The following is a 27,385-nucleotide window of genomic DNA, read 5'->3' on the forward strand; positions in this document are numbered from 1 at the left end:
AAAAAAAAAAAAAAGACTTCCTTAGGGCTCCCTCCCCATTCACAGGCTTTGTCCTCAAATCTAGGACTATGCTAGGGACTTCTACTACCTCAACACTCTTGGGTTTCTTCAGCCCTTTGCGGGGGAAAGAGGTCAAGGAAATGCAAGAAGCAGCAGCTACTGAAATTAGGACAGCCTGCAATGGATTCATAGAGAAGACAACAATAGTGATAACAGCTGAGACACGGAGCTCACCAGGCCAAAGTCAGCATTCTAAAAACCACTAAGCCATATATACGTACACACACACACACACACACACACACACACACGAGCTTTTAGTCCCTATCTTAAAATTGAGGAAATGGCATTTGAGTAACTTACCCAAGGTCATATAACAATAAGTGATAAGGCTAGACTCTAAGCTCAGGCCATCTGTACTAGCCTATACTTCTAACCATTAGGTTAAATGGTTAGGTCTTGGCTATTAGCCAAACTAAAAGGAAGAGAACGAATGCAAAATGATCACCTATTATGTGCTAGGCAGTGTGCTAAATGATTTTTCACATGTTATCTCATTTAATCCTTACAAAACCCCCCTAAAGTTGGCATCATCATGTCTAGTTTTGTTTTTATAGATGAGAAAACATCTCTAATTTGCCCAAGGTCACTCAGCTTCTAACAGCAGGATGGAGATTCAAACCCATGACTAGCTGACTCCAAATCCAGCAAGCAGGGTGAATGTCACAGAAGAGATTGCCCTCAAACACCTGATAATTCCTCCAGTCTTATATGTTCCATTCTGTAATTCAAGCACCTCTTCTTAGGTCTAGCTGTTGGAGGAGAGAAGTATCTCCAGCCATAGTCTACTTGGTTTACTATTTAGTTACACCTTATGGGATTTTTTATTCTTATGTAATGCTTAGTTTAGTTTTCTTGTTTTGTTTCTTCGGTTTTGTTTGTTGGTTTGTTTTTCCGTATAGGGTACTGTTGTCTCCCCAGCTAGGTTGTCAGCACCTTGAGGACAGGGTCATTGCTTAACATTGCCTTGTGTGACTCCTCCCCACACTGCACCGAGCACAATGCCAAGGGAGAGATGACTCTTGGGAAATGCCTTCTGAACAAAGAGTTAACTCTTAGAATTGTATAGCTCAAACCTAACTCAAGTATTTACAGTCTCCTCTATGGCAAACAGTTTGGGCACAATGGCAATTAGCTTTGTTCCAAGGGTTTACCAGCAAAAGAATGCAGATGTGCAGTGGAATGAGACAGAAGACCTCAAATTTAGGGCTCTCAAGATTAGATATGGAGGCCACCGGAATATGGGCTAATTGACTTCCCACCCTCAAACCTACACTTGGGAGGTACCTGGGTGGTTCAGTTGGGTGAGCATCTGACTTCAGCTCAGGTCATGATCTCACGGTTCATGAGTTTGAGCCTGGTATCCAGCTGTCTGCTGTCAGCTCAGAGGCCACCTCAGATCCTCTGTCCACCCCCCCGCCCCTCTCCCACTCACTCCCTCTCTCAAAAATAAACATTAAAAAAAACAACCCTATACCCAGTATTTATTGAGCACCAACTGGTAGTACTAAATAAAGGGAGGGGGGCGCGTGAGTGGTTCAGTCAGTTAAGTGTCCAACTTCAGCTCAGGTCATGATCTCATAGTTCGTGGGTTCGAACCCCAAGTCAGGCTCTGTACTAACAGCTCAGAGCCTGGAGCCTGCTTTGGATTCTGTGTTTCCCTCTCTTTCTGCCCCTCCCCCACTCACACTCTATCTCTCTCTCTCTCAAAAATAAATAAACATTAAAAAAATTAAGAAGTAAGGGAGGAGACAAAAAGCTCACATCACCAAGTTTATAAGCTATCTAATATACCTTGATCTTGACCTACAGCCTTGGTGCTGGGTTTCCTCCTCATCTTTGGGGGGATGCAAAGTAGTTGAAGAGCAGAAGTACCCTAGGCTGTAAACAGAGAAGATGCTATGTTTAGGGAAGGGGTATGAGTTCTACAGGGAAATTTTTTTATATGTAAATAAAAGTCAGAGTGGGGCAGATGCTGACAAAAGGCATTTGTTTTTAGCGGAGCCTCCTATCTGTGCCTGCTTTCAGTCATCAACCCACAAGCCTCCTGGGACACAAACTCCTCCTTTTTAGGGTTGGGGTTCCTCTTGAAATTGTCCTCCTGGTGAGATCTGCGAAGGGTCAGTCTAGTTCTATTTGAGGGAAGACGTGAAGCCTCCTCTGCTTCCCTTTTTACTAAGAGCCTGGGTCGCTACTGCCTTCACCACTCAAAGGCCCCTCTGCTAATAGCACTGATGGCCAAAGACCACAGGCTCACAGAACTTCCCCATGACTCAGCTGCAAAAGAGGAAAAGCGAGGGGGCATCTTTCAAACCATAAGTCCAGCCGAAGTGGCGGAGCACAGACCTCGCTTTCTCCCAGTGTTTCACATGTGAAGTAGGCGATGTGCAAAGCTCTATTCAAAGGCTTTGTCACTTCGCACCGACTCTGTCCCAGATGCCCCCGCACAGCAGCCGACGGACGCATCCTACTCTCCTGTGTGCAGATGGTGGTAAACAGCCCAAGCATGCAATGTCACATGCTGTCACCCCTAAAAGTAGTTCCTGTGACAATAAATGTTTCTGACCCTCCCATATTTTCTCCTGAGTCCGACTGGACTTTCTTAGTGACAGCGCTCCCCTTTGTTTTTCAGGGGTGAAACTCAGACCCAGGTGATTGCTCACGGGCAGCCCCTGGAAGAGTTATTGTTTTGTGAGTTGCCATGGAATGACCCAGATCCTTTCTTCAGGGTGTGTCTCCAGAAACAGACAGGCTGAGTCCATGTAGCATTTTCCTAGGAAGCCAACTTTCCAAGTTAACTAACCCTGCCTCATGATCCCAGGGAGAAATCTAGAAAGAGAAAGAAATCTAAGCCTTGCGCCAGGAAAACTACCAGCCACCCATATCTAACACCACCTCCAAGAAAGCAGTACCATCAGATCTGGCCCTGTAATTTCGGGAGTTACTCAGAGACCGACTTACACAAAAACATCTCCCAATATTTTGCTCTGAAGTGACCTCCCCTCCCACTTGGCCTGATGTTTCTACTATTAGTCACTCCATTAGTTACTTCCTTAGAGGTCCATTTCTCCACCCTTACATGTGAACTCAGGGATCTTTTCTTCCCCATTCACTGCTTCCTCCTTAGCACTCAGGAGGTGCTTAGAACAAAGTGGATGCTCAATAAACACCCGTTCGATTAAAAAAAATAATAAAAGTTGTGCTGCACCGTCTCAAAAAACCCATAGCTCCCAAGAGTGGACTCTGTAAGCGCTGAGCCCTATAACAGAGCATGTGGCACTACCCCACCAAGACGATGAGCACCTTCATCCACTGGCTTCCACTGGTCACCATAACTGCTGTCAACTGGGGACACTGTGGAGGCTAGCCGAAAGGGATGCAATCCAGAACAAGTAGAATTCAAGCAGACAAAAACAGGATGGCCAGGAGCTATTGTGAGTTACTTGTAAGGGACAGAGGTCTGGCCCAAGGTGAGGACACCCTAAGAAAGTCCATGGATTTTTGTGGAGCAGAAGAATACAGGGCCAGCCATTCCTGGGGCAGATAATGGGTATCCTCTTCCCTCAGGAGATGGAGGAGCTTCGGAGGCAGAAAAGGTAACGTCCTTGCAAGAATTGCCCAAGCTCCTGATGGTGTGAACCAAATCGGCTCTGTGCTAGGCCACCGACAGCGGGGGGTGGGGGGCGGGGGGCAAAGACAAGCTGAGGGCAAAGCACAAGCTAACCACCCCCTCCCCATAGGTGGGACATGTGTGACATTCCTCAGGCACCCCTGGCTGCCTGAGAACAAAGGAAAGGGAAAAACAAATGGTTAATTGATAGATAAAGATCAGTCATGCCAGAAGTAAGTCTCCATCAGTTGGCAACTGTCTTAATGATTTACAAGAAAAAAGGCAATCTTCAGAAACCTACAGGCTCAATTCTCTGGAGTGCTAACATCACCTTCCCCTCCAGAGGATAGAAAATCTCATAGAATCAGTCCTTCCTCACAACCCCAGTGCAGCTCTTTCTGCCCGCGGATCTTGTCCTCATGCTTTAATAAAATCACCTTTTGTGCACCTAAGACATCTCAAGAATTCTTTCTTGGCCTTCAGCTCTGGACCCCCTCCCCATCACCCCAAAACCACATCACCACCCCTGCTATGTCTCTACGTTGAAGAGAGGAGCCATCCTAGGTGCTTACAGACTGAAAAGCTGCTTTGGGCCAACCCTTGGCAAAAGCCCCCTCTTGGAATTCAAAAGGAATCGGGGTGCTCTGCATGACTCCTGGGCCACAGAATGCCTTGGCTCAAGAGGTTCAAATTAGTGGAAATGCTCCAGAAATCAGAGGCTCTGGGGGAGGTCCCTAGAGCTAGAATGATCCGAGCTTACTCTGACACGAAGAGCTGGCTCTAAAGGCAAGAATGCCAAGCTCTACCTACAAACAGAGGCTGTGGCCCTCAAGCCAAGTGCACAACATGGGACTTCACAAAACAGAGAGCACATGATTTATGCACAGGAAAGCCATTCTATTCCTCAAGTGTCACGGGGCAAGTCCAGAGTCTTTTTTTCCTAAAGGCGGTTAAAAGTCAAGGTTTGCACAACATTTCAGTGTTCAAGGCACCTACACATCCAGCATATAATCTAAGCAGCAAGGCAACCCAGTGAGGTCAATGGTAGGTACAGGTGAAGCCCTCTGAGGGGCATGTTGCGCTCTTCGTTTCCTGAGTTTAAGCAACTTGCTGAAGTCACAGAGCAGTGAAGTAAACACTGAGGCTTCTAATGCTCCCATTCCCAGCCCTGCTCTCTTCCCAGAGAACCTCACTGAGCCGCTGCAAGGCACCCAGCGGCTACGGGTCCCAAGAAGACACAGTCTGAGACTCCAGATGATCCAGGGGCTGATGCAATCATTTGCAGCGAGTTTGTTTTATAACTGAGACGTGTGTTTGGGACAGCATAAAACGGCTAACACATTTACTCTGTACCTCTCATCAAAGTTCTTTCTGGACAGTGAATCAGAAGGCAGCCCCCTGGGAAGAGAGAATGTCGGTGTCTCCTTAAGTCCCTCTAAACAAACCAGCCAGTGATCTGGTCTCTGGCAATACAACTTCATCTCCTCCCACAACAGCCTGTGAACCAAACACTAGCAAGGAGGACTGTCTTCCTCCACAAATAGGGCGAGAGTTACTGACATGCCTGCCTGAAGGCCACATGGCAGACCAGAGGCTGAGATGGTCTCTTGGTGACAGGGACAGTGACACTCCTGCGACACCCGGCAAGCAGGGTGGTGAATGGTTAGAGGACAGGAAAGCGCTCCAAAAGCCAAAGAGCCCTGATCTTCACCCTTCCAGCCCCCCTCGGCCAGCCCGGAAGAGAGAGGCTTTAGCCACCTGCTGTTCTTCCTGAGGACCTGCTTCAAAGGTTCAGGAACTGAGGACGCAGGTGGAGGGGATTTTCTCAGGGGGCCTAGCCACACATAAAAGGTGGAAAAGATTAGTAAGAGGGTTAAGTCAAGCTGCATTCCTCACTCGCCCCCACCCCCACCCTCCTGAGGCCACAGCTGACATGTTATTAGATGATAAGCCCAGAAAACGCAGTGGGAAGATAATGCCCCACAGCTAAAGTGTAAAATCAGAGCACCAGACTCCCATCTTCCCATCTAAATATCTTCCGTTGCTGCTGTGCACCGGGCGTGGCCTCCTCTGGCCGGTGCACTAAGAGCAAGGTTGTGTGAGGCCTGATCTCTCTGCAGGAGCAGGTGACGCTGGCCCCCACCAGCTCACTGGCTGAGAGAGTGGACCAAGGCGGGGCGGCTGAAGTTACCCACTTATGACACTGAGAGGCGGATCTGTGGGCAAACACTTCAGGGACAGTGGCAGAGATGAAGGAAAGTGGCTGACATCCAACAATGTCACAGAGAGGGCTGCAGAGGCCGAGTGTGGTAAGGGGAGGGAAGATAGGTGTGGGCCCAGTAACCGTGTATGGAGGGCTTATTTGACTCCAAGGGCTTCCGCACACACTCTCCCTCACATAACTCGGGTAGCAACCCTGTGAGGCAGGCTTTCTTGCTACAGATAACCACGCTGAGGGCACGTGTCTTGCTGGAGGCCCCAAACACAGCGTCCAGCAGGGCTCTGGGGTCTGGTTTCCATGGCTTCCCCATCACAAGCTCACATGTCGGTGGGCAGCAGAATCCCCCACAGAGAACCAAAGACACAGATTCCTGAGCCCCACCCAGGGAGGCTAATTCCTTGGGTCTGCCCTGGTGCCCAGGAATCTGCATTTTTAACACACACCCCAGGTGGTTCTGATGCTAAGGTTCATGGCCCACACTTCCTGGTGGATCTCGCTGCCCCCAAGGAAAGAAGCCAAGAGGCAATTCTCAGCTGCCGTATTCCTTAGGTGTCCTAGGCAGGACTGGTGGGAGCGGGAGAGAGATATGAATTCCCAGCAAGCTCCTTGGTAGGAGGAGAAACAGTCCCCTGAATGAGATCACTGAGTGGTTGCGCCAACATGTCCAGCATGGAACTGGAAGGCCAGGGCAAAGGTCTGAGGAGGCACAGATTGCTTAAGGGGCAGTCACCACCCCACACAAACAGCCCATTGGAAGGGGCCCTGCTTCAACACGATGACTCATGGCTGCTCACTTTCCACACTTCTGAGTAGACGGACACAACGAATAGCATCATGTACAGAAAGCTGTCTCCAGAGCCATCACAGGAGACCAGGCCAGGCCACCACAGTCATTTTAGGCAGAACGCAGGAATTTCTAGGGGAGGGGAGAAGAGGAGGGACAAAAAAGAAAACACTTCTCCCAACTGTTCACCTTTGTGCCCGCCCCTCTGGAGCCAGCAGAGCCGTCTAATCAAAAGCGGTCTCCAGGAAATGAAAGGAATTTGTGTTCACCTCCTCCGTAGAGAAGCAGCAGATGGGAGCCAAAGCAAACACTGCTCTATTATGAGGTTCTGAGGCACAGTCTAGTTCCAAGAATATGGTAAGCAAACACCCCAGGCCTGCCTTCCGTCTCCCCTACAGCACACACAGATGGCACTATTATGTGCCCTCAGGCCCCAGCAAGGCTTTGTCTTGAACTGTGTGAGGCTGAGAAGCTGAGCTAATGCTTTTGCACAGCACAAAAAAGGAAAGATGCCTTGAATAAGGTCAGAGAGCAGAAGAATCAAGATGGACCGCCGGAGCCTCCAGGAAGCCTTCCCACCTCTGAATGACTCAGTTAAAGAAAACGGCCTTTAGTCCTACATAATCAACAGGAGGAAGATGCTTCACTGGGTGAAGGTCAGGGACGGTGCTGGAGAGAAGTCAGGAGACAGAGAACAAAGAAACAAGAGGAAACATCAGCTTTCACATTAACCATAAGTTCTTTATCATCCCTGATGGGGGTCCAGCCCTTATCCTGATATCCACACGGGGCCGTTTGATGTTGGGGGCTGGGGGCTGAAGTCAAGGAGAGGACATCCTGTTAACAGCACTGCTGGAAAAAGATCAAGAACCAGGCAGTAGAAAACAGCTGTGTCCACCTGAGAAGCCTGAACACCCGACTTCCTTCAGTAGAAGCCTAGGTTTATGAGACTCAGGACTGACTATGGGGGTGGGGGTTGGCCCAGGGGTCTCCCCAGAGACTCCAAAGTCTTTATCACAGACAACAGGTGTCATCACCACACACTGGGAAGATACCACCACCTCCCAGCACCTATATACAGGTTTTAGTTTGAGTAGCTCTCAATGGGACAAGCCCCTATCATAATACTGCCTGGAAACTTCCTGGAATGGCCCACCCACCCAATTTGTGGTCACCTCATTCACTAAGAATCAGCTCCTAGGGGCGCCTGGATGGCTGAGTCAGTTAAACATCCAAACTCTGGATTTTGGCTTGAGTCATGATCTCACTGTTCCTGAGTTTGAGCCCTATGTTGGGCTCCGTACTGACAGTGTGGAGTCTGCTTGGGATTCTCTCTCTCTCTCTCTCTCTGCCCATCCCCCATGCTCTCATCCATGCTCGCTCTCTCTCTCTCTCAAAATAAATAAACTAAAAAAAAAAAAAGAATCAGCCCATAAAAATTGCCTTTGCTGATGGCAATACTGATAACATCTCTTCTTCATATAGCACTTCTTACCTGATAAATTCTGCTAGCTAAAGCCCTCCGTTTGCCTCAATCCTCTCCTTTACCTTCTGCAGCGGCCAATACTATCTCCAGCTTACAAAAGAGGTCAAAACAGAAAACTTAAGGGATTTGTCCAAGGGTATACAGCAGAGCTAAAGATGGTGTTCTCAACCACAGGGGGTCCGGCACAGTTCAAGGCACATAGTAAGGACTCCATAGCTTTTTCCATTGAAGGAATAAGATTAAATCACATCAGAAAGACAAATCCAGGTATGACAGTCCCTGCCTCCAATGACCTGAGCTCTCAACTAAGTAGTCACCTTAATTCCTGCGTATTGATTTGTCCATCCATTTGCAGGCAACTGTTATGCCCAGAGCCCTACTCTGAAACATAGGAGAGGCGTGTTGGTCAAACTTCCAGTCCTCTGACAAGTTTTCCATTTAGCCAAAAGAGGAGGAGGAGAATGAAGGGAAATGGACAGAAGAGATAGGAAGAGGAGGAAACACAAACCTCTGGAAAACAAAGGCCAGGAACCCAGTGATCTTAGCAAGCACACAGAAGGCCCAGAATGTACTCTTCCAAGCACAGAGACTGATGAGTGGATGGTAGGTGGTGAGCCGGTACCCAGCCAGAAGGAAACACCTCACAAGCAGTGGATCTTTTTTGTTTTTTCTGGTAAAATACACATAGCATAAAATTTACTATTTTAACCATGTTCCTCCCTTTCTTACTTTCTCCCTTCCTCCCGCCCTCCCTCCCTCCTTCCTTCTTTCTTTTCTTTTTCTTTCTTTCTTTCTCTCTCTCTCTCTCTCTTTCAGTAGTCTTCACGCCCAGCATAGAGCCTAACACGGGTCTGGAACTCAGGACCCTGAGATCTAGACCTGAGCTGAGACTAAGAGTCGGATGCTTGACTGCGCCACCCAGATGCCCCATTTTAACCACTGTTATTATTTTTATTTTGAGAAAGAGAGCACAAACAGGGGAGGAGCAGAAAGAAAGAGAGAGAGAATCCCAAGCAGGCCCTGCACTGTCAGTGCAGAGCCCAACGCGGTGCTCAAAATCACGAACCATGAGATCATGACCTGAGCCAAAATCAAGCGTCAGACGCTTAACCGACTGAGTCACTGGGGCAAACCCCCCCCCCCATTTTAACCATTTTTTAACTGTGTGGTTCAGTGGCATTAAGTACATTCACATACTGTGCAACCATCAGCTCCAGAACATTTCTGAGCTTCCCCAGCTGAAACTCTGTACCCATCAAACACTAACTCTCAGTTCCCTCCTCCCTGAGCCCCTGGCAGCCAGCGTCCTGCTTTCTATTAATTGGAGTACTCTTTGTACTTGTGGGAGAATCAAAATAGATTAATCTTTGTCCCTGGTTCCTGCCACAAAGCTCTGGAATCTCCTGAGTGATGGGAGTATCTTTTGTTACTCACAACGAACTCCTTTCCATCACACCTGAATTTATGCTACTGAGGCCTTAGAGGAAGGCCTGTAGATGGCCTCAGGATGAGCTAATCTCCAGAAAACCAGGGGATTAGAGTTTGGGAACTTTCAGCCCCATCCTCCCCCCGACCTGACCTCTGAGGTGGGGAAGGAAACTGGAATTTGAGCTCTATAAAAACACAAGGAACAAGGAAATTCCGCGAGCTTTCCGGTCAGTGAACACCTCACGCCAGTACCGGAGGGGGGCATGGTTAGAGTGGCCCCCGTGTCTTTTCCATTTGACTGTTCCTCAGTTGTACCCTTTATAATAAACCAGTGAAGTAAGTTACTTACTTTACCAGTAAGTAAAGTGTTTACCTGGGTTCTGGGAGCCATTCTAGCAAGTTACAGAGCTCGAGTTGGGGTCGTGGGAACCCTCAGTTTCTAACCAGTCAGTCAGAAGTATGGCTGCCCCCACCAGGACTTGCCAATGGTATCTTAAGTGGAGGCAGTCTGTGGACCTGAGCCCTCCACTTGTGGGGTTGGTCTGCATTAACTCCAACTAGTGAGTGTCAGAATTAAACTGAATTGTAGGACGCCCAGCTGGTACTATAGAAAATTAGAGAATTGGTTGGTATCAGAAAAGAAGACACATCAATACCTCATATAAGTGGAATCATATAGTATCTCTCCTTTTGTGGACTATCTTATTTCACTTAACATAGCATTTTGGTTTATCCATGTGTAGCAGGTGTCAGAATCTCCTTTCCTCTTAAGGCTGAATAATATTTCCTTTTATGTGTATATCACATTTTGTTTATCCATTCACCTGTAGATGGACACTTAGGCTGCTTTCACTTTCTGGCTACTGTGAATGATGTTGCTATAAACATGGGCATACAGATATCTGTTTAACTTTCTGCTTTCAATTCTTGTAGGTATCTACCCAACAGCAGAATTGCTGGATCACATGGTAATGCTATTTTTAATTTTTTGAGGAACTAACTACCATCTGTGTCTTCCATATGACTGTGCCATTTTACACTCCCATCAGCAATGCGCAAGGGCTCCGATTTCTCCACATCCTTGCCTACACTTGTTTCTTTCTTTTTCCTTTTCTCATAGCCATCCTAACAAGTGTGAGATGGTATCTCATTGTGCTATTGATTTGCCTTTCCCTGATGATGAGCATCTTTTTATTGACTATTTGTATGTCTGTTTTTGGAGACATATCGATTCAAGTTTTTTGCCCATTTTTAAGTTAGAATGTTTTTTTTTAATTGTTCAGCTACAGGAGTTCTTTATATATTCTGGATATTAACTCCTTATCAGATATACAATTTAAAAATATTTTCTCCCATCACATGAGTTGCCTTTTCACTCTATTGATAGTGTCCTCTGTTGCAAAGAAGGGTTTTATTTTGATGTAGTCCAATGCGAATCTATTTTTTTCTTTTGTTGACCATGCTTTTGGTATGACAACCAAGAATTCATTGCCATCATCACCAAATCCAACATCCTTAAGCTTTTCCCCTGTGTTTTCTTCTAACGGTCTTAGTTTTCCCAACACCATTTGTTGAAAAGGCTAGTGATAATGATGTGTCAATATAAGTTCATCAGTTGTAACCAGTGTGCCACTGTGGTTTATACTTTTCTCAGCACTGTTTATTGAAAACACTGGTGATTATGATGTTTCAGTGTAGGCCCAACAGCTCTAACAAATATACCACTCTGGTAGGGGATGTTGAGAAGGGAGGAGGCTATACATGGTGGAGGTAGGGGTATATGGAAATCTCTGTACCTTCTACTTAATTTTGATGGAAACCTAAACAAAAACAGTCTTTTGGGTGGCACCTGGGTGGCTTAGTCGATTAAGCTTCAGACTTCGGCTCAGGTCATGATCTCAATGGTTCGTGGGTTCGAACCCCACATCGGGCTCTGTGCCTTGGAACCTGCTTCAGATTCTCTGTCTCCCTCTCTCTTTGCCCCTCCTCTGCCCATGCTCTCTCACTCAAAAGTAAATAAACATTTAAAAAATAGTCTTTTCTTTTTAAATAAGTGGCTTCCATTGGCTTTAGCAACTTTGTTGAAATCATTTGACTACATATGTGAGGGTTTATTTCTACTCTCTATTCCATTGGTCTAGACATTTGTCTTCTGCCAGTACTGTGCTGCCATCATTAGTACAGCTTCATTATTAGTTTTAAAATCAAGAAGTGTGACACCTCCAACTTTGTTGTTCTTTTCCAAGATTGTTTTGGCTATTCGGTGTCCCTTAAATTTCCACATGTATTTTAGGAGCCATTTTTCTATTTCTGCAAATAACATCATCGGGATTCTGATGTGGAACGTGCTAACTCTGGAGACTGTTTTTGGTAGTTTTTCCATCTCAACAATATTAAGTCGTCCAGTAGTCTTTGGCAAATTTATTCCCAGGTATTTTGTATTTGATGCTACTGTAAATGGAACTGTCTTCCCAATTTCCTTTTTGGATTGTTCATTGTTACTGCACAAAAATACAATTAGGTTAAAGTGTTGCAAATTCAGTTTGCAGAAAGGAACTAGTTATTGGGAGCACAGCATGGGGAAGGGAGGAGAGAGAGGGAAAATGTATGCAAAGAGGCCATGAAATGTCCTACCATTTTGAACGCGGCTTTATCTTGGTTGGGTGTTTGCCTGATTGCTATCTTTGATGCATCTCCAGAACGCCCATAAAGAAGTTATTTTAGCTGGTTTCTAGTTTATTTAACATTTCTGGGGGGTGGGGGGGAGCTAGGGTCTGAAGCTTCCTGACCCACCATCTTGCTGATGTCACTCTTCGAGGCCTAAGGCTTATTCCCCAAGCAGTGAGTGTGTCTTCAAGGAGAGAAGTAAGGAGACACACTGGTCAGCAGACAGACCAGACTGAGAGGGAACAAGAGATAGACTGGACAGAAATGGCAAGGAGTAGGGGTCTTAGCGTGCTAACCCAAAGACATGGCCTTGATTCCACGGACTTGCCAGGCACCTGCCACAATGCCTCCAAGGCAACAGATATAAGACAGAAGTCAGGCCAGGCCAATCTGAGCCTACTCCAGCGTCCTGAGCCGAAGGTCAAAGAAACCAAAGGACCAGGGGCACCAGCCAGGTTCCCCCTCACATTCTATCAGGGCCTGCCCCCAACCACCCCCCAGGTTGGAGTATATGTTCAAAACCTTAAATAAATCTGAATTATGAGCCCCACCCCCCAGCCCAGCCTCTTCCCTCAATCTGAAGGGTGACCGGCTGAGCTCCCAGTTGCTCCCACCTGCACACCAGACCGCATACAGCAAGCACATAATAAGTCTGCCCTGACAAGACCGTGGCTCCGAGCAAGAGGCTGCCTTCCCATGTCCTGCTGCTCCTCTCTCCGAGCGATTTCAAAAGCTGATCGGTAGTCGCACGTGGGAAGCTGGTGAAAAGACAGGAGCCCGGGCCCCACCCCTAGAGAGTCCAGTTAAGGAAGTCCTCGTAGGGGCCCACGCCTCTGTATTTTTATCCAGCCCCTTGGGTGAGGTGTGCGGTCACCATTTTTGGCTTGGAGCACTGGTCTTGAACTCTTCCCCCCAAGAGCTGCCAGCCTCCAAGCTCATTTCCACCAGCCCACATGTTTGGTGCGGGCTTTCTGACAAAGGAAAACTAGAATTCACCTCCACTTTACCTTCCCTGGAAGTCTCAAAATGGAAGTTTTGTGGGGGTTTTTTAAATGTTTATTTTTGAGAGAGAGAGAGCGAGGGAGGGGCAAAGAGAGAGACAGAATCAGAAGCAGGCTCCAGGCGCTGAGCTGTCAGCAGAGCCTGACATGGGGGCTCGAACTCGCAAACCACAGGATCGTAACCTGAACCAAAGTCAGACACTTAACCGACTGAGCCACCCAGGCACCCCTCAAACTCTAAGTTTTATCTGATCCACAGTTTCAAAAGATAGAATATAATTAAACGCACACTCATGCATTAGTTATCAGCACTTAAAAAAATAGGTTTCATAAGCCAGACACAGAAAGATAAATATTGTATGATTCCACTTATATGAGGTCCCTCGCCATTGGCAAATTCACAGAGACAGAGAGCAGAAGAGAGGCTACTCCCAGCTGGAGGGAGGGGGGTTGGAGGGGTTACTTGATAGGTGCAGAGTTGTTGAGGGAGATGACAAAGCTTCGGGTATAGATAGTGGTGATGTTCACATAACACTGAAAGTACTTCATGCCACTGAATTGTATGCTCATGAAGAGTTAAAATGATACATGTTATGTCTCTTCTACCAGAATAAAAACAAACAGAACAAACTTCACCTAAATACCTGGATGTCTTATTTCTCCTGAAAAAAACACCACCACCAATGAGATCTGGTTACACTGGGTCACGTTTTGTGCGTCAACAGTCGGCAGGAGTGGCCCAGCTGCTCTGCCTAGATTGGGAACGGACTCTCACGTTTGCTGTGACCCCACCACACCCCAACTTCGTCTTGACTCCGTCACATTTCTAAGACCTGGCTGGCCCCTAGGAGCACTTGATGGTTGGTCCTGGCCCAACCCCATCAGTCACCACTGACTCACCCAAGTCAGTCACCACTTACCTCCATCTCTTCCAGGCCCTGGCCTATTCCTGTCTTCCAGCGCATAAGGGGAGGCCAAGAAGCAGCCATGTGGGCAGCCGCTCCGTGTGCTTTAAGGGACAAGAACAATCACTGGAAGAGAACAAGAGTTTGCCTTCATCGCCCCCAACTTCACTCAGACTGTGAAACGTCTCTGACGTTAGAAAATCCAGAGTGGCAGGCGCCTGGGTGGCTCAGGCAGCTAAGTGTCCGACTCTTGATTTCAGCTCAGGTCACTATCTCACGGTTTGTGAGTTCAAGCCCCGCATCAGGCTCTGCGCTGACAGNAAACAAGAGTAGGTTGACCCCCCCACCCCATGACGGTGACCCGAGTCAGTGCCAGCAGACACCCCTCTGGCTATTAGCACACCATCGGCCAGCAAACACCACTTCCTCAAGGCTGGACTCGGTTTTCTAGAGCCCATCTTTATCTGCTAGAATCTGATTTCCGATATTGAAATACAGTGGAGTTCAGGACATGGTCCTCCAAATCATGGCCCCTGGAATATTTTAAGCTGAAGGAGTTTGAGGAAACAGCAGAAGCAGGAGAGTCACTCTGACCTCCTCCTCCTCCTCCTCCTCCTCCCCCTCGCCCTACTTCCCTAAAACAGGCCTTACAAACTGCCTGCAAGAGCTGCCACTCTCATGCCAGGAGCAAAGGCGCACCCTTACCTCTGAAGACAAAGGGATGCCAAGGAGAACCCTAACCACCAGGCCGTGTGCAGCTCCCCCAGCCCACTACGATAACTCCATACTCCTGACCACGATGGTGCTCTTTTCATCAGACCTACTAGAAACGTACACAGGACTGTTCTTCCTTTCCTCAGGGAGGCTCCCATGCCATGTAATACTTATAATCAATTTGGATGCAGGTGCCTGGCTGGCTCAGTCAGTTGAGCATCTGACTCTGGGTTTCAGCTCAGGTCACGATCTCATGGTTTGTGAGGTCGAGCCCCTCCTCCGGCTCTCTGCTGAGCCTGCTTGGGATTCTCTCCCTCCTCCCTCTTTCTGCTCCTCCCTTGCCCGTCCTCTCCTACATGCACTTGTGGACTCTGTGTATCTTAAAATAAATAAACACTTAAAAAATAAATTTAGGGGTGCCTGGGGGGCTCAGTGGGTTAAGTGACCGACTTCTGCTCACATCACAATCTCGTTGTTCATGAGTTCGAGCCCCGCGTCAGGCTCTGTGCTGACAGCTCAGAGCCTGGAGCCTGCTTCTCTCTTCCCCCCCTCTGCTCACACTCTGTCTCTCTCTCTCTCTCAAAAAATAAGGTAAACATTAAAAATTTAAAAAATAAATTTGGATGATGTTCTCCTGATAATCTGTCTTCATCAGTTTAATTTTTAGACCCACCCAGGGCCCCTAAGAGGGTCAAGGAAAACTGGATCCTCCTGCCCCCTAGATCATTGTTCTAGATCTGCACTGTCCAGCCTGTTTATGGAACACACCTCATCATTCCTGGGAAACGTGACTGGGCTCTAAGTGTGAAATACATTCCTATTTTCAAAGAGTATGAAAAAAGAATGTAAAATAACTTATTAGTGATTTTATTATATTGATTATATGTTGAAAGAATATTTTGACTTTATCAGGTTAAAGAAAATTTAGTACTAAAACTAGTTTCACCTGCTTTTTCCACTTTTTCTTTTTTTTAAATGTTTATTTACTTTTGAAAGAGAGAGAGTGGGGGGGGTGTTGCGGAGGGGCAGAGAGGGAGGGAGACAGAGGATCCGAAGTAGGCTCCGTGCCAACAGCAGAGAGCCCGAGGGACTGAAACCCATGAACTGTAAGGTCATGACCTGAGCCAAAGTCTTACATTCAACTGAATGAGTGCCCCTGCTCTCTCTACTTTTTAAACAATTTACATTTCACCAATTTGCAATGTAGCTAATAGAAAATTTAGTTGTATGTGCGGCTTGCACTATATTTCTATCGGACAGTGCTATTCCCGACAGCCCAACCAGCTGTGTCTGCTCCACAATTGCTTCTCGAAGGTTACCATACACGAGCCCACAGTTATCCACAGGGAACATCCCAAGATCCCCACTGGATGCCGGTAGCTGCAGCTAGTACTGAACCCTACACATACCACGTTTGTTTCTATACACATCTACCTATGATAAAGTTTAACTTGTAAATAGGCAAAGTACCAGATTAGCAATAGCGAGTAATAAAATTGAACCACTCCAATAATATACTGTAATAAAAGTTATATGAATGTCGCCTCTCTCTCTCTCTCTAAATATCTTCTTGTACTGTACTCGCCCTTCTTAGGATGATGTGAGATGATAAAATGCCTATGTAATGAGACAAAGTGAGGTGAATGACATGGCATTGTGACATAGTGTTAGGTTATGGGTGACCTTCTCATAGGTCAGAAGGAGGCCCATCTGTTTCCAGGCTGACCGCAGATGACTGAAACCCTAGAAAGTGAAACTGTGGATAAGGGGAGCCTACTGCATTTTCTTAACTTGAAAAGCAAACACTCTCTCCTGCTCTGTTTCTGGGTGACACTGTGCTCTCGGCTGCTCAAGGGCCCTTGACAAAGGCCCTTCCCATCCTGGTGCTATAGGCTCATTGGGGCCCAGAGCTCACTTGGTCTCTTCCGGCCTCCACATTCTATCACCAGACTCTAAGACAGGGCTTTCACCCAACCCTTCTGCTTTAACGTTGTCCGCATGACTCAAAACCCCATGTGGATCATTTCATGGGAAGCAATGGAACAAGTGTTGCTAAATGCCAGGCTGTGCATCTGGCCAGAGCCAAAGAGGCTTGGTTGCAATTCTAAGACTCCTTCCCTCTCCCACCAGAGCTGAGGATTCACAGGTTTCTTCTCTCCCAAAGACCAGAGCCCCACCTTCTTGTGCCTCCTGCCTCTATTTGAGCCTCTGCTAGGCTCAAAGGGGCAGAATCTGCCCTTTTGCAATTTACAACACAGTGGGTGGGGAGGCAATGCCACGCCAGGCACTTCCAAACAGAAAACAAGTTGGAGGCTCTGATCCTGGAGAAAACCGCTGGATACTTTATCACCACCATCAACCAGACACAAGGGGCATAATTCGAACCTCAAAATCCTGCCCGGCCCCCTTTTAAAAAATATATACTTTAGGGCCTCCTGGGTGGCTCATTTGGTTAAGCGTCCCACTTGGGCTCAGGTCATGACCTCACGGTTTTGTTCGTGAGTTCAAGTTCTACATCGGGCTCTGTGCTGCCAGCTGAGAGCCTGGAACCTGCTTAGGATTCTGTGTCTCCCTCTCTCTCTCCACCTCCCCGACTTGTGCTCTGTCTCTCTCTCTGTCTCTCTCCTTCTCTCTCTAAAAAATAAATAAACATTAAAAAAATTAAAATATATGCTTTATCCACATGACAGCTTGGAACTGGCCTACAGACATGGGCTTTTGGAGGTGGAGCTGTGTTTAAATCTCCCTTCTACCACTTAGTAGCTGTACGACCCTGGATAGGCTTCCTCTATCTTTCTGGGTCTCAGTTTCCTCACCTGTAACAACAGGGATGGTCCCACCTACCCCGCAGAACTGAAAAGTTACATAATAGATGAGAAAGTGCCTTTCCATCCCTTTCGATTGTTCCTAAGCATTTAGGCAAAGAAGATACTAAAAATCCCATGGAGAATGAAAATAAGTCTTTTATGCGTAGGTCTGGGTGCTTGTTTGTTTGTCTGTTCATTTGTTTACAAGGCATGATTTTAAAATCTGGCCCAGGAACTTTACAAAGGCAGGCATTGCCTGTACAGCCCTAGCACAGTGTCGGGCAAAAGGCAGATACTAGGTGAATGCTTGTTGGATGAATGAATGAATGAGTGAATGAATGAATGACACATTTGATACAGGCAGAGCTGGCGCACGCATGTTACATGCCAGAGGCGCTAGAGGTCAGTTACCAGGGCACAGGTGTTTGCAGACCAGTGTGAGGTTTGCAAGCCACAAAGAAGTCTTCTGTGGAGAAGCATTTGAAATCTGTGTAGACAAATGTGTAGAGCCTTTTTTCCAAGCAGCAAAGCTCAGGACACTCTAATAATATTTCTCCTCCATTCAGCCTGCTTTCTTCACAAAGAAAGGTTAAAACACATGCCAGGAACCAGACAGGTCATCTCTACGTGAGGAAGCATAAACGATTCAGTTTTTTATAACTTTTTTCTTTAGGGTGAAGCCTAAAAGATCAAATGAAACAGACTGGCTCTGTGATACAAATATATGCTGTCAGAGTGTTTTTAAATGTAAAATTCTTAGCATTTCCTGACCTTGGTAGGGAGTGCGTGTGGGGGAATGAATAAATAGTTTTATTAAATTTTAAAGATATATCGCATTAAGTTCCCTCACAGGTGGGTGAGAAGGGACCTGAAAACCTGTCAGTTTATGCTTTATGGCTTACAGAAAAATTCTGCATTCTCTGATCTTGCCAGGCTATCTGAGGTCTTCTCCCAGTTAGCAATCCTGCCCTCCCCAAACAATGGGTTTGTATTGCAGTGACCTTGTCTGAATCCTGTTCTGCTGGTAATAGGGAGATTTAACCTTTGGGAGGCTTGAAAGGTCCTGCCTTTCACTTCCCAGCTTTACCCTCCTGTAAGGGAAAAACGCCATAAGAACTAAGGGTTCCTGATCACAGCCACAACTGCATCCGCCTGCGAAGAAATAAGACTCACAGGCAGTGGTCCAGATAAAGGAGGATCCCGTACATATTTGCTTCAAATATTTGGTGAAGGCAATGAGATTCATAAAATGCCCAACTTTGGGGGTCATAACCTCAATTGAGATGCAAAGAATTTGAGATCCTCCCTCTACAAAGAAGGTGAGAGAAGGGATTGAGATACGAGCTCTCCACACATCTCTCCACACATCTCGCAAAAGGTTTCTAGGCCTTGGAAATTCCGAGAAAGATTTCTACTCCATCCTGCTGGGTTTGGCTTTAATCCCCAGAGAAAGAGTTTGGCCCGAAGCATTGTTCCCACCGTTCTGGCTTCAGCTGTGTATAAAGGAAGGTAAGAACTGTGCCAAGCACCATCAGGGCACTGTTTTGTGGGAGTCCATACTAGAGGAGACGCTGCACTCTAGGAAAAGCTGGTTAGTCAGGCTAAAAACATCTGCTAATTCTGCTGATATCAGAATAATCTGACACCCATGGGCTGCTCCCTGAGAAAGAATAACTTTCCTGGAATCACAGGTCTAGGCTGGTGGACTGTCAGGGTCAGGAAGGAGACCATAAACAAAGCTTATGTTCCAGAAGCATGCTTTCTGCTGGGGGAGGAGAAATTGTTGGAGAAAGAAAAGGTCTCCTCCTTCTGTTTCCCTGCACTCCTCTCCCACAGCCTTCCAGTCACAATCACTCACTCTCACTGTCAGTCACACCCAGCCACGAAGTCACCCAGAGTCACAAACACCGCTGAAGTCAGGAAATGACGGTCCCCCGCAGACTTAGGTGCGGTCAGGTACACTCTAACTCACTGAGCCTCCCAATGACATGACGCCCATTCCTTTGCACGTGGGCAAACTCCTCAACCCACCTGATTACCAAAGACAGCTAGGGCGCAGGCTGTTGACACCTCATTGGCCCCGAACCAGACGGAAGCGATGCGGGAGGGCATGCCCAGGATGAAGACCTGGGCCACAGAGCAGATGACCTGGCCCAGCACCGTGACTGGGAAGAGATGCGGCTTCAGGCTGCCCAGCTTCACCCAGGCCCCCAGGCAGTTGAGAGCCGATCCGGTGAGGGCGATGGTGCGCAGGCCGAATTTCTCCAGCAGCCAGGCGACGGGCAGGAGCAGGGGGATGTAGGTCAGCATGTAACACATGGACAGCCAGTCGATGGCAAAGGCACTGACGCCGTAGAATTTCATGAAGATGTTATTGATGGAGCCGTACTGGATCCACTGGAAGGCGTTGCACATGGAGTAGCAGCTAAACAGCAGGACCACCGCCCAACGGCGCTTGCTCACCTTGATCACACTAAGGTCCTCGGGGCACGAGCTACTGGGGTGGACCAAGCCACCGGGCTGGGCCAGCGTACTGGGGTGGGCCGAACTGCTCGGGTGGGCCGAGACGCTGGGGTGGATGGAGACACTGGGGTGGGCCGACACGCTCGGGTGCCCGGAGGCGCTGCGGTCCGCGCGGAGTGCGGGCTCCTGCGCAGGGGTGCCGCCGCCGTGCTCCTGTGGGTTGGGATCCTCACTCACCATGACCACAGCCGCTCCCGAAGCCCTAGACAGGTGCCGAGGACTCCAGCAGTCTTCACAGACAGCGGCCTCGGCTGCTGCCTTCGAGCTGCCGGGGCACTTGCGCTGTCGCCCACCCAGAATAAACGGAGACCAGAGCCTGCGTAACAGCTGCGAAGAGCTCCCTGCACTCACCCTCGGACTTCTGCTCCCACTTTTCCTTGGTGTCTTCAGCCCCCGACACCTCAGCCCGGTCGTGGCTACGGGTGCCTTGAGTCCTCCCCAGGGGTTCAGGCCAAGTTCAGCCCCTCAGTCTCCGGGAGGGAAAAAGTTCACGCCTTGCGCGGAGCCTCTAGGTGGAAGTCGGTTCTGCTCCGGGGCCGGCATGGGGCCCCGCCCCCTCGGGNACCCCGCAGACAGAGTCTCCTCCGCGCGTGTCCCCCCCATTCCCTGCGCGCGGGCACCGATGCCCGGCGCCCCCAAAGTGTTCTGGGGGATCCAAGAGGGATTCCGGACTTTTTCCCACTTGGCTGAACTCCCAGATCTTTGCTGAACTCTCGGTATAAAGAGATTTGTAGATTTCCCAGTCTAGACGCGCTCCGGGGGTAGATGGGAATTGCGGGAAACTCGTTTTGCTGGTTGCTTTCCCTGCGGACGTGGTCTTTTCTTGCGGAACTCAGATTTGAGCCAGTGAGGTAGGGCTCTTCTCTCCTGTGGGGTCCCTGGGCAGACGGGAGTTTGGAGGTTCTTTAGAGCTAGCGGTGTTGTGGGCATAGCGCGCGCGGGCTCTGGACGTGGTCTTCAGGTAGCGGTGGGCTGCCAGCTCGTGACAGAAGGTAATGCCTCAAGTCATCGCCTCCAGAAAGTCAGGCCTGCAGGGCATAAATACCTTCTAGTGTCCATTTTAGCCCAGGGACAGATAAGAGCCCAGATTCTCCCTGAGTTCAAACACCAGGCTAGCTGCTCCTAGGTGTGTGATGTAAATTAAGATGCTCCACCTCTCTGTGCCTCAGTTTCTTCATCCGTAAAATAGGGATGATGAAATGATAGTACCCACCTCACAGGGTTGTTTTGAGGCTTGAACGATGTAAGGCATGAAAGGACTGAAAATTCCTGGCGGATCATGAGCATTCCATGAGAGTTGGCTATCCTAACTATTCAAAGGCTAACGTTTGTTGTACCTTGCTAAACATGTTTACTGCATGATGTCATTAAAGCATCACAGGAATTCTACCAGGTAGTTACTATTGCTTGCCTGCCTTTAAGATCAGAAACGGAGGCTCAAACAGCAAAGTAACTTCTTGCTAGGACCCCAGCTGGCTTGAAGACATGTAGTGCTCATGCCAGTCTGTATTCATTCAAGCCGCAGCCCAGCTTCTCAAGTGCAGTGTGGGGGCACAGTGTGGACATCACCTGGGAGCTTGTTACAGGGGCAGGAGCCCAGCCCCACACGTGACCTCCTGAATTAAAGCGACATTTTATTTATTTATTACTTATATTTTTAATAGTATTTTTTAAATATTTATTTAATTTTTATAGTATTTTTTAAATATTTATTTTTGAGAGAGAGAGAAAGAGGGTGGGAGGGGCAGAGAGAAAGACAGAAAATCCCAAACAGGCTCCTAGCTGTCAGCATAGAGCCGGATGTGGGGCTCAAACTCTCGAACTGTGAGATCATGACCTGAGCTGAAATCAAGAGTCAGAGGCTTAACCGACTGAGCCACCTATTTTTAGTATTTTAAAAAAGATTTTATTCATTCTTTTTTTAAATGTTCATTTATTCTTGAGAGAGAATATGAGTAGGGGAGGGGCAGAGTGAGAGAGGGACACAGAATCTGAAGCAGGCTCCAGGCTCTGAGCTGTCAACACAGAGCCTGATGTGGGGCTCAGATTCACCAGCTGTGAGATCATGACCTGAGCCAAAGCTGGACACTTAACCCACTGAGCCACCCAGGCACCCCCTGAAGAGTTTATTTTTAAGTAACCTCTACACCCAACGTGGGGCTCGAACTCACAACCCCAAGGTCAAGAGTCACATGCCCCACCAACTGAGCCAGCCGGGCGCCCCAAATAATTTAATTTTATTTACTTATTTTGCTTAATGTAGGCTCCACACCCAACATGAAGCTCAAACTCACCACCCTGAGATCGAGAGTCGCATGCTCCACCACGGAGCCAGCCAGGAGCCTCTAGAGGCTACATTTTAGAAAATCACCAGGTGATCTGTTTGTTTGCACATTCAAGTTGGTGAGCCCCTGAGTGCCACTGCTTTCCTTTTATTTTCTCTGTAAGTTTTCAGACGAAATAATGAATTCAAAGCTCTGGGCAGCGGTTCTCAGCTTGGGTTGCACATTAGAGTCACATGGGGAACTCTTAACATTCCTTTGCGTTGGCCACACCCCAAGTCGGGTTCTTTATGAGCTGACCCTTAGCATCTGCACCTTTAAAGCTCCCCAGGTGATCTCAGCAGGTAGCTGAGTTTGAGCCACCCTGGTGGGACCGGAGTCACTGGCTCTCAGGAGGGAACACTGCCTGGAGGAACCCACTTTTGGGCAGAAAGTGTGGGTCTTGGATTATACTGGAATGTTTGAAGACAGCACTCATGCCCACAAAGAATTTCTACACTAACTTACCCTTCCCCACTCTCGGAATTCCAGCAGTGTCTCCCATCATTCTGGAAGGAGCACAGACTTCCTTGGAAAGCTTTCCAGGACCTCTCCCTGTGCCTTATTCCTGGACCAGCATGGACTTCTCTCCAAACTCTTCACAGTGTATTCTTTTTGTTGTTGTTAACAAATTTATTTATTAAGTTTTTAAAAGCAATCTCTACACCCAACGTGGGACTCGAACTCACAACCCCAAGATCAAGAGTCAGATGCTCCACTGACTGAGCCAGCCAGGTGCCCCTTTACAATGTATTCTTAACTTCGTCTTACAGATATGGAAACTGAGGCCTAGAGAGTTGGAGTGTGTAAGACAGAACCCCACAGCTACTTAGCATCAAAGCAAGCAACAATACTGTTCTGCAAGTCTTCCCCTTCACACAGCTTCCACCTTTTGCTCCTCTGGGGTAACAAATGCTTTAGTCTGATGACAAATCCCAAGTGGCCTAGCCTGCCATTCAAGCGAGTGAAGGGGTTGTCTTTTGTGGTAGTGTGAGTTGGATCTAATGTAAGGTTTGTATTCAGTCTACTAACCTCTCTATCCTTCAGCTTCTGGTCTATAAGATGAGGATTAAAAATACCTGCCTTGGTGGGCACGTGGGTGGCTCAGTTGGTTAAGCTTCTGACTTCCGCTCAGGTCATGATCTCACAGTTCGTGGGTTTGAGCCCTGTGTCAGGCTCTGTGCTGTCAACTCAGAGCCTGGAGCCTGTTTCAGATTCTGTGTCTACCTCTTTCTCTGCCCCTTCCCCATTCTGTCAGTCTCTCTCTCTCTCTCTCTCTCAAAAATAAATAAACATTAAAAAAATTTTTTTTTTAAATACCTGCCTTGGGGCGCCCGAGTGGCTTAGTCAGTTAAGCATCCAAGTCTTGGTTTTGGCTCAGGTCATGACCTCATGGTTCGTGGGTTTGAGCCCCGTATTGGGCTCTGCAGTGTCAGTATGGAGCCTCCTTGGGAGAGACTCTCTCTCTCTCTCTCTGCCCCTACCCTGTGCACACCCTCTCTCTCTCTCAAAATAAATAAAAACCTCTTTAAAAAAAAAGACTAAAAATCTTTTAAAAATACCTGCTTCATAGAATTGTTGTGAGAATCAAACAAGATACTGTGTGTAAATTGTTCTCAGTCGTGATATTCTGGCAGCCACCACGGTAGTGCTGTCTCTTGGCTGATTCCCACCAGGGATGGACAGCTATGGAAATATTGGGTAGATGGTACACAGAAATATTCTGTGCCCATTCATTAAAAAAAAAAAAAAAACGTTTACTAAGTACGTTACTATGTGTTATATCTATTGATGGATAGATATGTTCTATCTGCAGGTAGTCTTTGAAGGGGAAGGAGAAATACATTTTAGAGATCGCTTCCTGAAAGGGGGCCCTGGTTCCTGGTTCTATCCCAGCTGGAGGAAACCTCTGGCACAGAAGACAAGCTTCCCTGGCCCTCCGCAGAATAGTAGGAAAGTCTGCCCCCTAGAGGCTGACAGCTACTCCTGGCAATAAAAGCAGGACTTGAAGTCAAATGTCCCACAGGGGCTGTGGACATGCCAAGCATGGTATGTTGAGTGTAGGAAGGCTGAAATTCTAATGAAATGAATCAGATTGAGACTCTGGATTAGTCCCTCCTAAAAAATACCGACACTTGGGGCGCCTCGGTGGCTCAGGTGGTTAAGTGTCTGACTCTTGATTTCGGCTCAGGTCATGATCAAACAGTTTGTGAAATAAAGCACTAAGTCGGGCTGTCTGGGCTGACAGCACAAAGCCTGCTTGGAATCTCCCTCTCTCTCTCTGTCTCTCTCTGGCCCTCCCCGACTCATGCTTGTTTTTTTTCTCTCTCTCTCTCAAAATAAATAAAAGTGAAAAAGAGAAATACCTACACGTGAAATTTGTGAAAATGTTGCTTTTACAAATCTCCGATGAGCAGTAATGCATCCTCACCAATATCCTGTTTTACCATATCTCCCACACTCCCATACCTTCTCCGCTCCTTAAGAACGTATGTATATCTTTGTGTACCCTGGAGCATTTAGTGGGAGAATTTATACAGCCCATGCTCTCAATACTTCTTGGTAGAATAGAGCTGAATTACACATTACTGTGAAATTTCAGAAAAGTGGGACAAAGAAGAGCTCCAAGACGTTTTCAGAGATTAAAAAAAAAAAAAGAACAGGTTTTATAAACCGTTTTCTGAAAAAGCAGATATAGAATTTCATCAGTTATCAAGCCTGGAAACCAGAAGTCAGTGGAATAATGCCTTCTGAAGGAAAATCATTTCCCACCAAAAGCTACCAAAGTTACCAAAAGGAAACAAGTATCTAAGAGAACCAGGCATTTTCAGACATGCAGTTTCCCTCGAAAAGGTAGTGCCTTATCCTCTCTCTCAGGAAGCTGCTAATGGATGTGCTCCACCGAAAGAAAGGAAGGAGCCTGGAGAGTAAGATGTCAGATAAAAGACATTGGGACTCTTGGGGCACCTGGGTGGCTTAACTGGTTGAGCGTCCGACTTCTGCTCAGGTCATGATCTCACAGCTCGTGAGTCCAGGCCCCACGTGAGATCATCCGTGCTGAGAGCTCAGAGCTCGGAGCCTGCTTCGGATTCTGTGTCTCCCTCTCTCTCTCTGCCCCTCCTCCGCTCATGGTCTCTTTCTCCTTCCAAAATAAATAAACATTTAAAAAAATTAAAAAGGGGGCACCTGGGTGGCTCAGTTGGTTAAGCGTCCGACTTCGGCTCAGGTCATGATCTCACGGTTCGTGGGTTCGAGCCCCACATTGGGCTCTGTGCTGACAGCTAGCTCAGAGCCTGGAGGCTGCTTTGGATTCTGTGTCTCCCTCTCTCTCTGACCCTCCCCTGCTCACACTGTCTCTCTCTCTCTCTCTCTCTCAGAAATAAATAAAACATTAAAATTTTTTTTTAAAATTAAAAAGAAAAAAGAAATGAGGACTCAAACACAAGAGGCAGACAACAGGAATCACCAAGATCATGATACAAGAAAACCCCAGGTGGACTATCACATGCCAAGCATAGAAAGCACCTGGTCAGACTGAAGCTAGTCAAAAATAACTCCAGGAAATATTTATTCAAGGAGATGACACTGATAGGATCGTGTTTGAAACTATTGAGCAGGGGGTTATACAATTGGGGTTGGGGGGGGAATTAGAGATTGGGACTAGTGATAAGTACCACAAATATAACTAAAATTGGGGGGGCAATTATGATTTCCAGTGAAATATAAAAAACTGTGGAGAGGAAGGGGGACATCATGGCGACCTTAGGTGACCCAGTTGTGAATAGCATGAACACAGTCTTAACATTGTAAAGACCAAATTGATAGAACCAAGTATGACCGAGCTATATTGGGAGATTGGGGGAATGGGAAGTGAGCACATGTGGGTGGTAGAGAGGAGGGTGGAGTAAACAGAGCGAAATATTTGACTGCCATATTGGAAAGTCAATACATAATGCCTAACACGGACAAGACCACAAAGTATCAACATACCATCTTACTTAGCTATGGAGGTAAATACCAAAAGACTCCTCTAACAAAAATTAAAAGTAGTTGCCTCAGGGGAGTAGGGAAGGAGGTTAAGCTACTGATATATATTTTTTTAATTTTAATGACTATTTATTTTGGAAGGAGAAAGAGCATGAGCAGAGGAGGGGCAGAGAGAGAGAGAGAGGGAAACACAGAATCTGAAGCAGGCTTCAGGCTCTGAGCTGTCAGCACAGAGCCCAATGTGGGGATCGGACTCACGAGCTATGAGATCATGATCTGAGCCGAAGTTGGACGCTCAACAGACTGAGCCACCCAGGCGCCCATGCAACTGATATTTTTGATACAGAACTATTTGATTTACTAAACTTTGTATAATTTGGGCTTAAAAAATAATCTCTAGACTTTAAAACTTGCATCAAACTGAATGGAGATTGAACTTCATTGAGGCTCACGGTGATGTGGGTGTGGTCAGTTCTATCATGGATTTTATAATGTTGGTGCTGAATAGACACCCAACACTCTAACCGTGAACCTCATGGATGCGTCCTTAGCCCAGTTGCGTCCTCCAAAGTTGCACCAGGGTGTCAGCTCAGAAAATTGAGTGTATGGCCAGAGCCCCATTGCCCACACCCTGGTCTGGTTGACCCTTCCCTGACCTTCTTGCAGCTCCCAGTGACTCTTACACTTGTAGATTCTGTGGGAATCTTATCTACTTATGACTCCTGCTTACGACTCAACTTCTGTCCCATCATCCAAGGACCACACCAAGGTCTGCTGCTCCTCTGGAATTCTGTCTGTCAATGAGTAACACTGCCAGCTCCCAGTCAGTCAGAGAAGTGCCTTGAGAACTACCCAGAACATCCTTTTCCCT

The 27,385-nt window shown here is 47.4% G+C and overlaps 1 protein-coding gene across 6 annotated transcripts in view; it reads right to left on the reverse strand.

Annotated features, from left to right (window-relative positions):
- The window catches only part of FLVCR2 (FLVCR choline and putative heme transporter 2), a 70,509-nt gene extending 49,751 nt beyond the window's left edge, over positions 1–20,758 (reverse strand). For all 6 annotated transcript variants that reach the window (XR_013331764.1, XR_013331765.1, XM_077750804.1 and 3 more), the window contains exon 1: positions 19,715–20,758. Coding sequence is in view for 4 of the 6 variants with exons in the window: in XM_077750804.1 (XP_077606930.1) it covers positions 19,715–20,386 (672 nt within the window). In the remaining 2 variants the exon portion in view is untranslated. The remainder of the gene's footprint in view (positions 1–19,714) is intronic.
- Positions 20,759–27,385: the final 6,627 nt, after the last annotated feature.

Source organism: Crocuta crocuta, unplaced genomic scaffold (genome assembly GCF_008692635.1).
Source record: "Crocuta crocuta isolate KB4526 unplaced genomic scaffold, BGI_CrCroc_1.0 scaffold186, whole genome shotgun sequence".
Taxonomy (NCBI): domain Eukaryota; kingdom Metazoa; phylum Chordata; class Mammalia; order Carnivora; family Hyaenidae; genus Crocuta; species Crocuta crocuta.